This window comes from Nyctereutes procyonoides, unplaced genomic scaffold (assembly GCF_905146905.1).
Source record: "Nyctereutes procyonoides isolate TBG_1078 unplaced genomic scaffold, NYPRO_anot_genome, whole genome shotgun sequence".
In the NCBI taxonomy this organism is placed as follows: Eukaryota; Metazoa; Chordata; class Mammalia; order Carnivora; family Canidae; genus Nyctereutes; species Nyctereutes procyonoides.
The window spans coordinates 20531956-20549693 of record NW_026575034.1 but is presented as its reverse complement, the minus strand read 5'-3'; the positions used below and the strand labels follow the sequence as shown (position 1 = coordinate 20549693).

The following is a 17738-nucleotide window of genomic DNA, read 5'->3' as shown; positions in this document are numbered from 1 at the left end:
CTGCTTCTCCCTCTGCCTATGTCTCTGCTTCTCTCTTCTCTGTATGTCTCTCATGAATAAGTAAATTAAAAAAAAAGAAAGAATTGGTGGCATGGAGGAGGGAAATGGATTAAAATAAGGCTGGAGCATGAGGTTATATATGATTAGTCCTCTTCACACTTTTTTCTATAACTTTTTACTATCCCTCCCCATTTTGAGCACACTGAGTCTTACAACATCTCACAAAATACCTTGTGTCACACTGACCACATGTGGAAAACAAGATGAGTCTCATTTGTATATTCTCTAATTTTAGCCTGAACTCCCTTGATTTTTAAGATTTGTATTTTATTCCTGAAACTTGAGTAAGTTGATATTATTATATTTCCTCCAGCATGACCCAGATCTCTGCATACACCCCCTTTCTGAGTACATGAATGAGGGGCACATGGGACTCCTGTCATTCACTTTCTCCCAGTTTTCCTACTTGGCCTTCATCACTCCTCATCTCTGCCTTCCCCAACATAATCTAGTAATAAAAATGTTAATCATTTACTGGGTATCTATCATATGGCAGAATTTGTACTAGATTCTTTCTGTATTTTAACTCATTTAATTCTCATTACAACCTAATAAGGTAGACATTTTTGGTCCCACATTACACATAATAGGGTAAATAATTTGACTAAACTCATACAAGTAAAAAGTGGTGGAGAAGGAATTATAACCTAAAACTGTTAGTGCCCAAAGATCATACTCTTTCTACTGAGCAACAATCCACCTTCTTTAAGTGTTGCCTCCCACCTCTCTCTCTTCCCACTACCACACTTACAGTTCACACCCCAATATTGTGAATCCACAATCTGCTCTTTCCTTTATTTCTTTACCATCTCACCCAATCTTCCATCTTCAGTCTTGACCCTCATACTGAACCCAACATTCCTTTTTTTTTTTTTAAGATTTTATTTATTTATTCATCAGAGACAGAGAGAGGGAGAAGCAGACTCCATGCAGAGAGCCCAACGCGGGACTCCATCCCAGGTCTCCAGGACCACACCCTCGGCTGAAGGTGGCGCTAAACCGCTGAGCCACCGGGGCTACCCCCAATATTCCTTTTTAATCAAGTCTTCCATGTCCAAGCTCCTCATAGCTCTTACACCAATGTGAGCCTTTGTGATCAGTCTGAAGTTCCAAAACTGGATTTATTGAAACATTTCCCATAGTAACTTACCTCCTAAGTATGTGTAACATTCAAGACCTCCTAGTTCTCATGATGCTTTTCAGCTAATCCCCAGTTAGACCTCCATATGTATCTGCATCTATGTGGCTTTTCCCACTGCACATTGACCTCTAATCCAGCCATTGACCCGGTATGATCCACCTAGTCACTCTTTCCTAACTCTGAAGGTCTTTATTAGGAAAAGAGTGGCTCAGTCTGAGGAGAGGATTACTGGCTGAGTCAAAGGAATAGATTCACGTATATATTTTTAAAGATTTTATTTATTTGAGAGAGAGAGAGCACAAGTTGGGTGGGGGAAGGGCAGAGGGAGAGGGAGAAGCAGACTCCTCATAGAGCAGAGAGCCTGATGTGGGGCTCAATCCCCAGACCCTGGGATCATGACCTGAGCCAAAGGTAGATGTTTACAGACATAGGCACCCAAGTACCCTTAGATTGATGTGTATTTCTTGAAAGATGCTACAGGTGGGAAATAGAAGGAAGGGGAAGTTAGATGAGAACTAGGAGAAAAGTGCAAATAGAGGGAGGTGGTGTGTGTAGTTGGGGTGGAAGGTAGGATGGAAAGAAAAATTGGAAGTTCAGGTCTTAGCAGAGGTAGAGTGGGCATGCATTGAAAAGGGCTAGAACCCATATAGAGGCTAGCAAAAAGGACTGTTGTCCACTTAAGACAAAACATATAGATACTAAACAGTATTCCTGTCTTCAGACTGATTTTGCTAAAATAAACATGATCGGGTGATATTAACAAGTGTACATTTGAACTCTTTACATTGCATAGCAAGTCTTTCACCATCTGACCCCCACATTCCTCATATCTAATTCCTTTGTTAGATACTCAACTGAAGCTCAAGCCACACTAAAGAATTTGTGATTTTCAGGGCAACATCCTTCTTTAAGACTGTGCACTTGTATATAGTCTATCCTCTACCTGAAATTCTTTTAGCTCTTGCCATCTGGCAAATGCCTACTCAGATTCATTTTCTGTATACTCTCCTTCCTCACTATCACTACCTACTTCCTATAATCCCTAGCTACCTGGTTTTGTAACATTTTGGACCTAAGAGCATTATATCATGATAACATGTATTACTGTGCTTACCTTTAACCACTACTAGATTTGTTAACTCCTTGAAACTACCAATTTTATCCTGTTTTTGTCTTGTCTTTTTATGTCTCGTGTCCAGCATAGTTCCTGATGCATGGTTGGCACTCAATAAACAAATAATTTGTGATATTTAATTAAGAAAGGTGTCTCACCATAGTGCATTCTGTTTACTTCTCTTTAGGGATCTGGGTGAAGTAGGTTGTCTTGGTTGAGTCTGGTATGGAGACCTTGGTTCGGTTGCCCAGTGGTCAGATCTGTGGAGGGTACTCAGAAAATACGGCCAATCTCTCTACCTGAAAGTTCTTGCAGATTCATTACAGAAAGGAAAAGAGAAAAGGGAATAAAAAAGAACCTTTGGTTAGCCTGATATAAATCCTGGAAAATTGTTTCTCTATGAAACTCAAGAGTTCTATGACTTTGTGATTCTCTTTGCCTGAGAAAGACTCTGGGGTCCAGATGAATTATAAAGAAATGAAAAATTATTCTGCTATTAATTCAAAGAAAATGCAGCAGCCAAAATGCAAAGATTACTTCTGGGTCTGTTGGATGCCTCTGTTGAATGATAGTCCAAATGAGAAGAGATTTTTCTGTTTTGTATGTTTTTCTCTGTAGCTATTTTGATGTGTATCTTTTCCCATTCCTCCCTCTTGCTCTCATTCTCTTTATCTGCCATTAAACTTGGGCTGGCTTTGCATGTGAATTCTTCCCACAGACCTCATTCAGGCAGAACCTAGAGATGAATAGGTCAAGGATGCAATGAGCCCACTGCTTAGTAGAGACAACCATTCTTTAAAGACACATCCTTGGGGATCTGGTTCACAATTGCTATAGGATTTTCAAGAGCAACAGTGAGAAAGAAATTAGAGAAATTTCCCTAGTGATCTCCCAAGGTCAACTGAGAGGATGCTAGATGATTATCAGATGGAGAAACTGAACAGCAACAGCTTCATAGCAGATCAGCCAAGTGATTGATCCTAATCCTGACCCCAATCCTTGGTTTTCCTTCTTCTCTCTGGTTGTTTGGGAAATAATTATTACTCATGATCTAGGACTTTAAGGCATTAATATTAATCAGCGGGGTGCTGGTTAGAGGCTCAAATACACAAAATATGATTAAATAGTGTTAATAGTACAAGCTAAACTCTAGGGAGAAGCACAGCTTTCTCTCTATTCCTTTCACTCAAGAAAAGAATACTCCAAAGCATCCAAAACAAACAACTATACATAGTGCTAGGGATCAAGCTTTGCGGGGGGGGGGGGGGGGGGCGGAGGGGGGTAAAGCAAACATAGAAGTAGCCAATTTTGTCCCTTATCTTTTTTTAAAGATTTTATTTATTTATTAATGAGAAACACACACACACAGAGAGAGAGAGAGAGAGAGAGAGAGACAGGCAGAGGGAGAAGCAGGCTCCACACAGGGAGCCCGACGTGGGACTCGATCCTGGATCCCAGAATCACAGCCTGAGCCAAAGGCAGACACTCAGCCGCGGCTGAGCCACGCAGGCATCCCCTGTCCCTTATCTTTTTTTTTAAAAAAGATTTTATTTATTTATTCATAGAAACACAGAGAGAGAATGAGAGGCAGAGACACAGGCAGAGGGAGAAGGAGGCTCCATGCAGAGAGCCTGACATGGGACTCGATCCAGGGTCTCCAGGATCACACCCTGGGCTGCAGGTGGTGCTAAACCGCTGCGCCACCAGGGCTGCCCTGTCCCTTATCTTCTAAGGAAACTTCTCTCATCTTGGCTCTTCCTTTTGGAAGGTTTTATATTACTCTTTTCTTCTGTATTTTATGTAAAACATAAATTTATTTATTTGTTTATTTATTTATTTATTTATTTATTTGGTATATTTTCATGAATAATTATTAAGAATAGCCTGAGGAAGAGGTTTTAGCTGGGATCCAAAGCAAAGGAGAACAGGAGGCAAGGCAAAGGGCACATGAAACAGGCAGCTGATAACATCTCTGCTCTAACCTTTAAGATTGAAACCTTCTCCTTGCTCATTTAAACTTGCCATGTCTCCTTTAACCACCATAGTGTCAAGACCTTGAGGGCCATGAGTAGACTGTGGGCCTAGGGGGAAAGTACAAAGAGGCTGCTCAGGCTTTTACTAGGAGTTAGATCAGCAGGACAAGAAATGACCTTGTGTCTCAAATCTGGTTCAGGCCTGCTCACCAATTAAGAGGCTGAGGACACATATCTAACATACAACAGAATGTGTCTTTACCTGCAATATCCCTTCTGCATATATCTCTCCTTGAAAACAAGAAGTGTGGTAGCAGTAGCTGAAGGTTATTGTCCAATATTTGAAAATTTTGTTAGTTCCTTGTTAAATACTTCTCGATTAGAGATAGGACCATCAAGCATAAGTAGAATTTTGGTGCCATCTATACAGCATTCATGTGAACATATTTTCTGGGCTAAAATTCATGAGCAAGAACAAAGATGATTTTTTAATGTGTGGATTTATTTTTATACAAACACATAATTATATATGTCAATTTATATAATAATGTATCAATTTATCCATTCAATTAATATCCTTTATTAAAAGTAAATTTAGGTGAAATAATTATGAAATTCAACAGGAAGGGGCACTTGGATGACTCAGTCAGATAAGTGTCTGCCTTCAGCTCAGGTCATGATCTCAGGGTCCTGGGATCAAGACCTGTGTCACAGTCTCTGCTCTGTGGGAAGCCTGCTTTTCCCTCTCCCTCTGCCTGCTACTCCCTCTGCTTGTGCTCTCTCTCTGTCAAATAAATAAACAAAATCTTTAAGAAATAATAAATTCAACAGAGAAATAGTTATTACTATATTTATGTGGTTATTTTCATCATTCATCTACTGTGAAGGCTTACATGATATTGTTCCATTTATGTTTGTAAGGAACTCTGCTTCTGTTAATATTCATAAATTTTACTGATTTGGTTAATTTGACTATCCAATAGCTGAAACACTGGAATTCTAGAATAATTTCAGATTCCTTAGAAAGTAGTTAAACTATCCATTCAAGCTCTCATGCCAGAAATCTTTGAATTACTCTAAACTTTAATTCCTTCACCCCAAAACACCCCAGTCAATCAAATGACTAAGGTCATTTCTATTTTTAAAGATTCAAGGTCTACCATCAGTAGGGATATAAAGACATTTGTGAATACACAAGAGCAAGAGCAACTCTTTACAGAAAACTGGGACTAACATTAATAAGTTATATGCTTGTTATGTGCTAACAACTTCACATGTGTTATTTAACACTTCCAACAACTCTATAAAATGTTATTATATTTCCAGTTTTCAAGCAAGAAAATCAGGGTTTAGAATAAATAACAATTTTCCCCAGGTGATTGTATCATCAGTGTTCTGTTACAAATAATGGAATTCACCTTAGCTAGTTTAGGTGGAAAGAGAATTTGGTTCTTTAGAATCATTGTGAGAGCTGGCAATAGGGGACTGTAGGTTGAACCCCAGGAACAACCTTCAGCCTCCAGAATCCCCTCATCTCAATCACAATAGAGAAAATTACTGCTGTTACTGGTCCTTCATCCCTAGGGCTAATGAACCAGAATCTACTGGCTCCAGAACTTTGGCCATAATTTACATCAGCTAAATCAATGTCCCATACTCTTCTGCCCTCTGCATATGGCTTATGTTTGAATCAGAGTCTCATAAAAGCTATTGTGGACATTGCTGCTAGAAACATCGGGGTGCAGGTGTCCTGGCGTTTCATTGCATCTCTATCTTTGGGGTAAATCCGCAACAGTGCAATTGCTGGGTCTTGGGCAGGTCTATTTTTAACTCTTTGAGGAACCTCCACACAGTTTTCCAGAGCGGCTGCACCAGTTCACATTCCCACCAACAGTGTAAGAGGGTTCCCTTTTCTCCACATCCTCTCCAACATTTGTGGTTTCCTGCCTTGTTAATTTTCTCCATTCTCACTGGTGTGAGGTGGTATCTCATTGTGGTTTTGATTTGTATTTCCCTGATGGCAAGTGATGCAGAGCATTTTCTCATGTGCTTGTTGGTCATGTCTGTGTCTTCCTCTGTGAGATTTCTGTTCCTGTCTTTTGCCCATTTCATGATTGGATTGTTTCTTTGGTGTTGAGTTTAATAAGTTCTTTATAGGTCTTGGAAACTAGCCCTTTATCTGGTACGTCATTTGCAAATATCTGCTCCCATTCTGTAGGTTGCACCCAAAAGCATAAGATACCTAGGAATAAACCTAACCAAAGAGGTAAAGGATCTATACCCTAAAAACTATAGAACACTTCTGAAAGAAACTGAGGAAGACACAAAGAGATGGAAAAATATTCCATGCTCATGGATTGGCAGAATTAATATTGTGAACATGTCAATGTTACCCAGGGCAATTTACACGTTTAATGCACTCCCTATCAAAATACCATGGACTTTCTTCAGAGAGTTAGAACAAATTATTTTAAGATTTCTGTGGAATCAGAAAAGACCCCGAATAGCCAGGGGAATTCTAAAAAAGAAAACCATATCTGGGGGCATCACAATGCCAGATTTCAGGTTGTGCTACAAAGCTGTGGTCATCAAGACAGTGTGGTACTGGCACAAAAACAGACACATAGATCAATGGAACAGAATAGAGAATCCAGAAGTGGACCCTGAACTTTATGGTCAACTAATATTCGATAAAGGAGGAAAGACGATCCACTGGAAGAAAGACAGTCTCTTCAATAAATGGTGCTGGGAAAATTGGACATCCACATGCAGAAGAATGAAACTAGACCACTCTCTTGCACCATACATAAAGATAAACTCAAAATGGATGAAAGATCGAAATGTGAGACAAGATTCCATCAAAATCCTAGAGGAGAACACAGGCAACACCCTTTTTGAACTCAGCCACAGTAACTTCTTGCAAGATACATCCACGAAGGCAAAAGAAACAAAAGCAAAAATGAACTATTGGGACTTCATCAAGATAAGAAGCTTTTGCACAACAAAGGATACAGTCAACAAAACTAAAAGACAAACTACAGAATGGGAGAAGATTTTTGCAAATGACGTTATCAGATAAAGGGCTAGTTTCCAAGATCTATAAAGAATTTATTAAACTCAACACGGAAGAAACAAACAATCCAATCATGTAATGGGCAAAAGACGTGAAGAGAAATCTCACAGAGGAAGACATAGACATGGTCAACATATATCTTTTTGAATTAGTGTTTTTGTTTCCTTTGGGTAAGTACTGAGTAGCGGAATTATTGGATCATATGGTGTCTCTTTTTTTAATTTTTTGAGGAACCTCCATACTGTTTTCCACAGTGGCTATAGCAATTTATATTCTCACCAACAGTGCATGAGGTTTCCTTTTTTCTACACATCCTTACCAAAACTTGTTATTTCTTGTCTTTTTCACTTTAGCCATTTAGACAATTGTAAGATGATATCTCATTGTGGTTTCGACTTGCATTTCTCTCATGATTAGTGATATTGAGCATCTTTTCATGTGTCTGTTGGGCATCTATATGTCTTTATTGGTAAAATGTTTATTCAGGTATTCTGCCCAATTTTTCCCCCTAAAGTTTATTTATTTATTTTAGAGAGTGAGTGATTGAGTACAGCAGAGAGGGGCAGAGGGACAAAGGTAGAGAATCTGGAGCAGACTCCCACATGGGGCTTGATCCTATGACCCTGAGATCATGACCTGAGCCAAAATCAAGAACCAGACACTCAACCAACTGTGCAACCCAGGTGCTCCAAGTCTTCTGCCCATTTTTAAATCAAATTATTTGGGGTTCTATTTTGGTGCTGAGTTGTATAAGTTCTATATATATATATATCATATATATATATATATATTATCAGCCTCTTACTGGATATATTGCAAATATCTTCTTTCATTCAGTAGGGTGTTTTGTTTTGTTGATGGTTTTATTCATTGTACAAAAGCTAAATTTTTATTTCGGTATAATCCCAAGAGTTTAATTTTGCTTCTGCTTCTCTTGCCTGGGAAGACATATACAGAAAAATGTTTCTATGGCCAATATCAAAGAAATTACCATCTATGTTTTCTTCTATGAGTGTTATGGTTTTAATCCTCACATTTGTTCTTTAATCCACTTTGAGTTTATTTTGGTGTATGCTGTAAGAAAATGGTTCAGATTCTTTTGCATGTAGCTGTCCAGTTTCTTCAATACCATTTGTTGAAGAGACCGTCTTTTCCCAATTATATATTCTTGTCTTCTTTGCCATAGATTAATATGTAAATGTGAGTTTATGTCTGGGCTCTTTATTCTATTCTATTGATCTATTTTTGTGCAAGTACCACACTGTTTTTATTACTACAGTCTATCTTGAAATCTGGAATAGTGATAACTCCAAATTTGTTTTTCTTTTTTTTTTCAGGTTTGTTTTTCTTTCTCAAAATTATTATTTGGGAAATTGGCTATATAGCCAAATTTGTCTATTTGGCTTTATGGAAAATGTTGTTGGTATTTTGTTGAGGATTGCACTGAATCTGTGGATTGCTTTTGGAAATATGGACATTTTAACAATATTAATTCTTCAAATTCATGAGGATGGAAAATCTTTCCATTTGTTTGTGTCATCTTCAGTTTCTTTTTAAAATGTTTTTCAGTTGTAGAGGTATAAGTTTTTCACCTCCTCTGTTAAGTTTATTATTAAGTATTTTATTCTTTCTGGCACAATTGTAAATAGACTTGTTTTCTTAATTTCTCTTGCTGCTAATTTATTATTCATGTACAGAAATGCTATTAATTTCTGGGTATTACTTTTGTGTCCTGCAACTTTATTGAATATTTATTATTTATTGTAGAATTTTGGTGGAGTCTTTAGGATTTTATGTATAGTATCATGTCATCTGAAAATAGTGACAGATTAACTTCTTATTTACCAACATGGATGCCTCTGATTTCTTTTTTGTCTGATTGCTGTGGCTATGACTTCTAGCTTGAATAAAATGGTGAGAGTGGACATTTTTGTTTTGTTTTTCATTTTAGAGGAAAAGCTCACAGTTTTTCAACACTGAGTATGATGTTAGCTGTGGGTTTTTCATATATGGCTTTTAATATGTTGATTTATGTTCCCTCTAAACCTACTCTGTTGAGCATTTTTATCATGAATGGGTTTTAAGTTTTGTCAAATGCTTTTTCTGCATCTACTGAGATGACCGTATGATTTTTATTCTTCATCACATGTATTTATTTTGATTTAATTTTCATACCGGGTTTTGAAGGTAGATATTATGACTCATATTTCACAAATGAGGACACTGAAACTCAAAGAAATCAAAGTTTTAAGAACTACTCAAAGCTGACAACTAGTAATGTCAAATCTGAAGCTAAATATTTGCCTCCCAATTATTTTCCCTGGTACCCAATTGCCAGTCAGACTGTTTTAAAAGCCTGATGATATTATTTACTGGTAAACCTGAGTGAATGAATTAGAAGCCCCTAGAAAAGTATATTGGGGAAATTCTTGTATAGATCCTAAAAAATGGCCTGACCTACGCTGATAAGAAAAGAAGTGCAATCTAAGAAGGAAAGAGTAAGGGATTAGTTCTGTGCAGTAAACTATGCTAATTATGAGACGAACTAAGTATTTCCTAATGGCCACAGTCTTCCAATAAGTGACAGGAAAGCTGACCAAATATATTCAATACCTGAGTTTATATTTACTGAATGAGTTACTTAGGCCTCTTAGAATCAATTCAGTTTGGTAGTGGCATCATGTGAATGGAAGAAAAGTAGAAGGTATTTATGGAGAAATACTTGAAAAATTAAGTGGAACAAATGGTTTTGTATTTTAATTCAAGTCCATCATATATCATACTTAAGCAGAAAATGAGGTTTGCCTGTGTTATGTTATTGATTTCAAAATCTACACACATGTGACTTTTTAGAGTGGTATATTTATTCCAAGCATTCTTACTGAGATATATTTCAATTTGACTAATATTTATCCATGCCATATCAGTCAGGATTCCAGGAAGAAACAGAAAATAATGTTTGCTTAAATTTTTGAGTAGAATTAAATGTCATGACTAACTCACTGAAGCTGGGCAAGATAATGACAATCAAAGAAGGATGTTGAGAGTTAAAAAAAAAAAAGAATCGTGAAAATATCTTTTTTTAACTCTCGCCCCCCCCCCCCCGCTTTTTGTATATGTAATGATGAAACATGCTCTGATGGTTGAACAAGGAAGGAGAAAGAAAAACCTTAATTTCCGAGTGGAGAATCTCCTTCTTTGTGGAAAAATAGATCAAGACTGTTAACAAAAGTTGGTCTGTGTTATTGCGCCTGACTCTAGGATCCAAAAATTTTTTTTGCTACATTGTGCCTTTCCTTCTGGAATTGTAAGTTGAGAACACAGTGCTAGTACCTGTTTACACTGCGAAGTGGATATTGTTACAGAGAACACACCAGAGCCTTTCTCCCTGTTAAGCAAATCATGCCCCTGTGAATATATGATCTGTGGAGAAACCCCTGTAGTTTCTGAGTGAAATTCCATTATATATACATATACTATGTATATGTATATACATATATGCATATATGTATATACATATACTATGTTGCTTTCAAAACCCCTGCTCAGGCTGCTTCACCTCCTGTGAAGGAATTCCAGCTCCACTCAACTCCACCCAGCAAACATCCCTTTGGGAGATACTCATTTTTCCTTCTCTTCAACACTCTCTTGTCTATTCCTTGGGACCAAGGTCTCCCACTTTTGTACTCAGAGGCCTTTTCCTGATGCTTCCGTTATGAGTGATGACATGATTTGTGACATTAAAAATACATGTCTCTCTCAGACATGACATCTTAAAAAAGAAAAAAAAACAAAGAAGGATGTTGAGCTACATAAAGATTAGCAGTGCAGAAACCCAGCGATGGCTGCAGCCTCAGAAGGAGTACCCTTGTTTCAGGAGCTATAGTTATTGCCAGTCATCCACCCAGGGAAGCAGAAATGAATTCTTTGTCATCTCTTGCCTGGCATCCTTCAATTTCCTATTAGTGCTTCCTACTGGCGCAACCAAATTGGAAGCCAGAGGCCAACAGAGCCAGAATGTACAGTCAACAGAATCAGCTCCTCTCATCCCCTCAGAGCTGGGGTACACCAAGGGTTAGAGGAGTGGAAAGAATAGATAACTGGGAAGTAGGGGCATAGAGAATAACCGGCACAATTGCCTACTGTGTCAGGGACTGTGGTTGGTATTGTAGACTCAACTATAAATAAGGTTAGTTTCTGCCCTAGAGGAACTCACAATCTAGTGAGGAGTCAAATACAAACTGTCATCTATCAATCAGAATGAAAAGGTGCTGTAGTTGAGGCCTTGTTCCTGCTTTACTCTCTCTAACTACCATTCACCCGTAGAAGTGCTACGAGCTAAGATCTAGTACTTGCAGAAACTGAAATTGCCTCTATAGAACTTTATGTTCACAAACCTATATAGTAAGGAAATCCACTAATTGGTAAGATGCAATAAATCTGCATGAATCTATTTCCTCATGTGATCCCTTTATTCCTCATGTCACTTTGTGCTAATTATCTTTTAGATCTTTGAGTATGCTGTTATTTTTCTTGCCACTCAGTCTTTCTTGTCTCTGCAACTCCTGACCTTCTACTGCCCACCATTTTTCATCCAATTCCTTCAAGTGTTAGCCTAAATGCTATCTCTGCTGGAACATTTTCCCTTTATTTGCATCATCACAGTTACAACACTGAAGGGGTAATTGTGCCTTTATCTCCCCTACTCATCTCTGACCTGTTTGAAGGAAGAATCTGTGTCTTTTGTTGTTGTTTTTGTTGTTGACCAGTATATCATCATGGGACTATCACAGTCCAAAGAATAGGAGCACAAAAAATACTGAATGAATGAGTGACTAAATGAGTGCATGAAGTTAAGCAAGATAAGATTTAGTATATTGTAAGTATTGAGCACGTTAAGGTGACTAATAACAAAATGATGTTTCATTCTGAGGATCAGTAAAAAACAAAGTGGAGCTGGTGTAGGTGGTGAAAAGATTATATATTATTGAGGTTTGTGATTGCTAGAGTGATTCTAAAGCAATAATAATAAATAGAATGAGTAGGTCCTATTTAATTTATATTGAGAATTCTTAAGTGGTAAAGTGACATTATAAGAGCAATTTACATATAAGAAAGTTTAGTCCACAAACGTTGAACATCATTCAACATTCAGGAGACCAATTTTAGACTCCTACTTAAAATGGGTAGGATATAGAGAGGCAAGGTAGCTCTTTTTGATTTTTATTTTTTTTCATATTTTGGTTTCTGTTTTCTCTCAATTTCAGTTTCAATTCTATAGAATTCTCCCTGGTACATTTCTCTTTCTATTCATCAGCTCCCTCAATCGTATCTAACAATATCATTTGTCTTCAAAAATTTTGTATTCATTTTTCACTTTATTTATGTGTAGGATAGACTTTATATAGTTATATTAAGCTTTCAGCTTAACCATATATTGATGTAATGATATTCCATTTGTTTGCTAATAATAGTCATATTACAGCATGGAAGGCCATGAGAATCCAAGAGCCAAAAGATAGTTTCTCAAGAGACAGATATCAACTGCAAAAGTTGCAGTAATACAAATTATTTCATCTCTTATGAAACTATTGATTCCATCTCTTTAATGAAAAATGAGCTGGTACAGCCCTAGAAGGAGGGAAAAATTGTAAAAAACTGTGAAATGATCAACAATATTATTAATATTAGTGGTAGTTGGTCATCACTAACCCAATGCAATAACAAACATCATTATCACTATCGTCACTAATAACACCACCACTACCACACCGTTATCACTTATCATCACATCTACACATATCTTACTGACTAGATTGCTTGTTTCTTCCAAGCATCAATATTTGTTAACTTATGTGCCCCTAGAGCTATTATCATAGACTCTTAGATATAGGGAGAATCTAATACAGTAGATTGTGGAGCTGGACTCCACAGGTTCAAATAATGGCTTTGATATTTATTAACTATGCAATGTTGAACAACTTATTTATCCTATGTGTGTTTCAGTTTCCTGATCCATAAGATCAGGCAAGTAATCATGACTAATTTATAGAGGTGTTACTATAATAAAATAGTTTATTCTGTGTAAAGTGCTAATAACACCAAGTTATATATGTCAAATATTTATTTTTATTACTCTGTCATGTCAAAGTAATTTTTAAATATATACAGTATGTATTAAAATTAATTAAAGATTAAAGAAATACATAATATGGCCTGTTTCTAGTTTTAATTTTTCCCTCTCTTCCAATACTATGATTTCTTTAAGAATGTAGATTTGTAGAATAAAACTAATAAGCAGAACCATGAAGTGTCACAGGAATGATATCCTTGCCAAGACACTGTCTCCTCCTCAAGGAGGCAAGGCTTAGCTAAGCAGGAGGCACTGTCCAACCCCCATGGTCTTTTTGATAGCATTTTTAACTTCCTGGTTCCTAAGGCAGTAGATGAAAGGATTTAGCATTGGTGTGAGCACTGCATACACAGCTGAGATTAGTTTGTTGGAATTAAATGATGCAATAGCTCTGGGCCGAACATACATAAAAATCATGGCTGTATAATAAATTATGACTACAGTGAGGTGTGATGCACAGGTAGAGAAGGCTTTCTTCCTTCCTTGGGTGGAGGGTATCCGCAGAATGGTGGAGACAATGTAGACATAGGAAAGGATAGTGGTGATGAGTGGCAAGACAAGAATGATGATAGCCAAAGCAAAGTCCACTAACTCAGCTGTAGACATGTCTTTGCAAGCCAGTTTGAGAATTGGGGAGATATCACAGAAAAAGTGGTTCATGACATTGGAACCACAAAAGGCAACATGTGAAATGAAATAAACCTTGATGACAGAGACCATGAAACCACTCAAATAGGAGAAAGCCACCAGCTGTACACAATAGCCTGTGGTCATAATGATTGGGTATTGGAGAGGGAGGCAGATGGCCACATAGCGGTCATAGGCCATGGCTGCCAGAAGCACACATTCTGTGCAGGCTAGTGAGATAAAGAAGTAGAGCTGGGTCATGCAACCTGTGAAGGAGATGTGTCGTCTCTGCAGAAGGAATCCGTCCAGCATCTTGGGAACTGTGACGGAAACATACCAGACCTCCAGAAAAGACAAGCTACTCAGGAAATAGTACATGGGTTTATGGAGGGAGGCAGTGATCCAAACAGTGAGCATGATGATAAGATTCTCTACTACCACCAGCAAGTAGACCACAAGGAAAAGGAAGAAGAGCAGGACTTGTATCCACGGGGCAGTGGGGAAGCCCACCAGGATGAACTCACTGACCAGAGTGATGTTTTTCTCCAGCATGGCTAAAAGCACTGAGAGGTACTGAAGTCTTATATAACAACACTACAAATAATGAAGATGATTATGCTATCAGACAAGAGACCAAAAGAAGTTAGTAAATCAGACTTTACTGGAAATGATTCATAAAAAAACTTCTGTTAATACAAAGTAATCTTTTAATGTGAAAGCTTACATTTCCATCAGTTTTTTTGTTCTTTTTGTGTCTGTTTTTTTATGAAAGTCTCCCAGAATCAAAATGCACTCCCAGAAACCAATATTGCCCGGTATGTTAACTACTTAAACTTTAAGTTAAAAAAAAAAAACAAAACTTCCCACCCCTAATTCTCACTCACCTGACGAAATATTTGAATGTCACTATCCATGTCATTCCCAGGTCCTTTGTCAATGAAGATAGATAGTCTCTCCCTTGCTGGTTCCAGATCTCTGTTTAATTAGGAACTCACTGCAGAAGATTTCTTTCCTGCCTAAAGGAAATGTGAAGGATAACATCATATCAGAAGTTTCAAAGTTTAATATTTGGATGATGCATTGGCTGTAGCTCTTTGAGAAGCCCAGTTTCCTCAGACTTTATTTGTGGAAATAAAAAGTAGTAATTCTTGGCAAGTTCCTTACTGACTCTCCAGTTGTTTTCAGATAAAAATGGAAATATTTTCGATATCATACATAGGAGGCGCTTCATATATTGATCCAGCAATGTATTTCTTCAGCCTCATCTCTCATGATCCTCTAAATGGTTTCCATGATCCAGACATATTCAGCTAGTTTTTCCTTCCCAAACACACTAATCACTCTCACGCTTTGCTTACATTCTTCCCTCTTCCTATCTTCCAGTATTTATTGGCTGATTGAAGATTCAAAATTCCACTTAGGAGACATCTCACCAAAACTCAGTCAAATGCTTCAAAAGCATTTGCTCCCAGTGCACAACCCCTTCACATGTTGAGATTACTCTCCATTACACTGCAATTTTCCAAAACTCAGGGAGATATTGGCAAAAGGGTGTAAATTTCCAGTTGTAAGATGAGTAAGCTCTGGGGATCTGATGTGCAGCAAGATGACTATAGTTAACAATACTGTATCATATACTTGAAAGTTACTGAGAGTATATCTTAAGTGTTCTCACCACGCAGAGAAAGTGATAATTATGTGATGTGATGGAGATAAAACCTAACCTTATTATGATAATAATTTCACAATATATATACATCGGATCCTCACATTGTACATCTTAAACTTACACATGTTATATGCCCTTATATCTCAATAAAATTGGGGGGGGAGGCTCTGCTTTCATGACTGCGAACACCAGGTCTAGAACACTGACTTGAAAATATATGAATATTAAATTAATATGGATTAACAAGTGAATTAATGAATCCCATGGAGCTTTGGGATCCACAGGAAATAGATCAGGGGCAGAGGAATGTGAATTCAGGGTACTTTCCTGACAAAGAGCATCTATCTATCAGGCTATACATCTTTGGACACAGCCTCAGCTTGCATATCCAGGGCACTACCACAGCAAACATATCCACCGGGTCTCAAAACAGTGTATTCCTGGTTTCTGGTTACTTGGTAGGTCGGGTCTGTAAATATCAGCCAGTGTCTCAGGTTCTCCTAGAGGAGTAAGGAGAAGAGAGGCAAGAGGGCATGTGGATATAGCATAAGGACAGGCAGATCTTATAATGCTGGAAGAAAGAATATTTGTGAGGTAGCCCAACTATTTTATCCTGTGGTCACAGGATATCTTTTGGAAACACATGAATAAATGTGTCTCTCTATAATATTATACTCATCCATAAAGACTGAGATCAGGTCCTGCCTTTAGAACATTGCTCACGCTTTCTGCCAAACAATTTGTGCATCATACTATTCATATGACACAGTGGGTGAGAGGCTGATGAGGGACTCATTGGACTAGAGATCTTCTGGTCATGGTTCATAGCAAGGGACGGAAAGATGAGGCTCTGAAATACATACTATTGAGACCACTACCTCCTTTCTATAGCAGCATACATCAGCAGAGCTCAGCACTGCTTGCTGGGTGGAAAGAGATTGTACCTTACCTCCAGACCTCCAACCAACACTTTCACCCCAAAGTAGTTCATTAGTAAGTGATTTCTGGCCACAGTTTTCAATGCCTTTGACCTAATTCTTTTCCTTGGGAAAAGCAACTGATCCTGGGAGCAGAAAATAGTAAGCTTTTCCATGTTCTAGTCTCAGTGGGAAGAATGTAGAGACTTTCCATCAGGGCATGTGTAACATTCCACATTCTCACCATCAGCCACAGAATTTCCCACATGTTCACCCTTGCCTACTAGTTAAGATCATTGACTTTAGAGTCAAACAAGGCTTCTAGATGTGTCATCCTGAACAGAATATCCAACAATTATAGGCTTAAAGATCCATTGCTGTATTCTATTCATTGGATAGAATAATGTTAATAATGCCTACCTTCCTGGTTTGTTTGCTGTGAAAATAAATGCGATAATGCACAGAAAGCACTTAACACAGGAATTGGTCCATGATTTTTCTCTATAAGTGTTAACTATTATTATATTATGTCACACTAGACGCACACATGCTACTTACATGTGTCAATATAAACACATAGACATCCATCTCTCTCCTTTAGTCATCTTTTTTCTGTTATATTCTAGGGCCAAATTTTTGAACAGGGCTATAACATAATTGAAGAGTTCGGAGTTACAAATCACTCATACCTCTTTCTTATCCTCTCTCTAGCACATTGCTTTTATATAATCAAGCATACCCTTGTTATTTCATATTTTCCTCCACTCTTTTGCCATGGATGTACCTCTTAGTAGATTTATTTTGTTTCATGGAGAAATGAAAAATTCTCTCTTACTATTTTCCTTGTCTTCAGAACTGAAAGCATTAAGCTCTGAGGTCTCTTCTATGATATCTGAGGAAAGAAATCCTTTCGTTTGTACTATAGAACCGTTTTTCCAGTCTTGCATGTTCTTATTTTCAAGAGACAACATGGACACCAACAGACTTCTTCTGGAATAAGAAACATATATTTTGGGTATGATCCAACACCT

General features: G+C 37.6%; 1 protein-coding gene across 1 annotated transcript; it reads right to left on the bottom strand.

The window, feature by feature from the left end:
- Positions 1-13728: 13728 nt before the first annotated feature.
- Positions 13729-14673, bottom strand: LOC129504825 (olfactory receptor 6-like). The gene has a single exon (XM_055317708.1). It carries the CDS (start codon positions 14671-14673, stop codon positions 13729-13731), a length of 945 nt encoding a protein of 314 aa, XP_055173683.1.
- Between the last annotated feature and the right edge of the window lie 3065 nt (positions 14674-17738).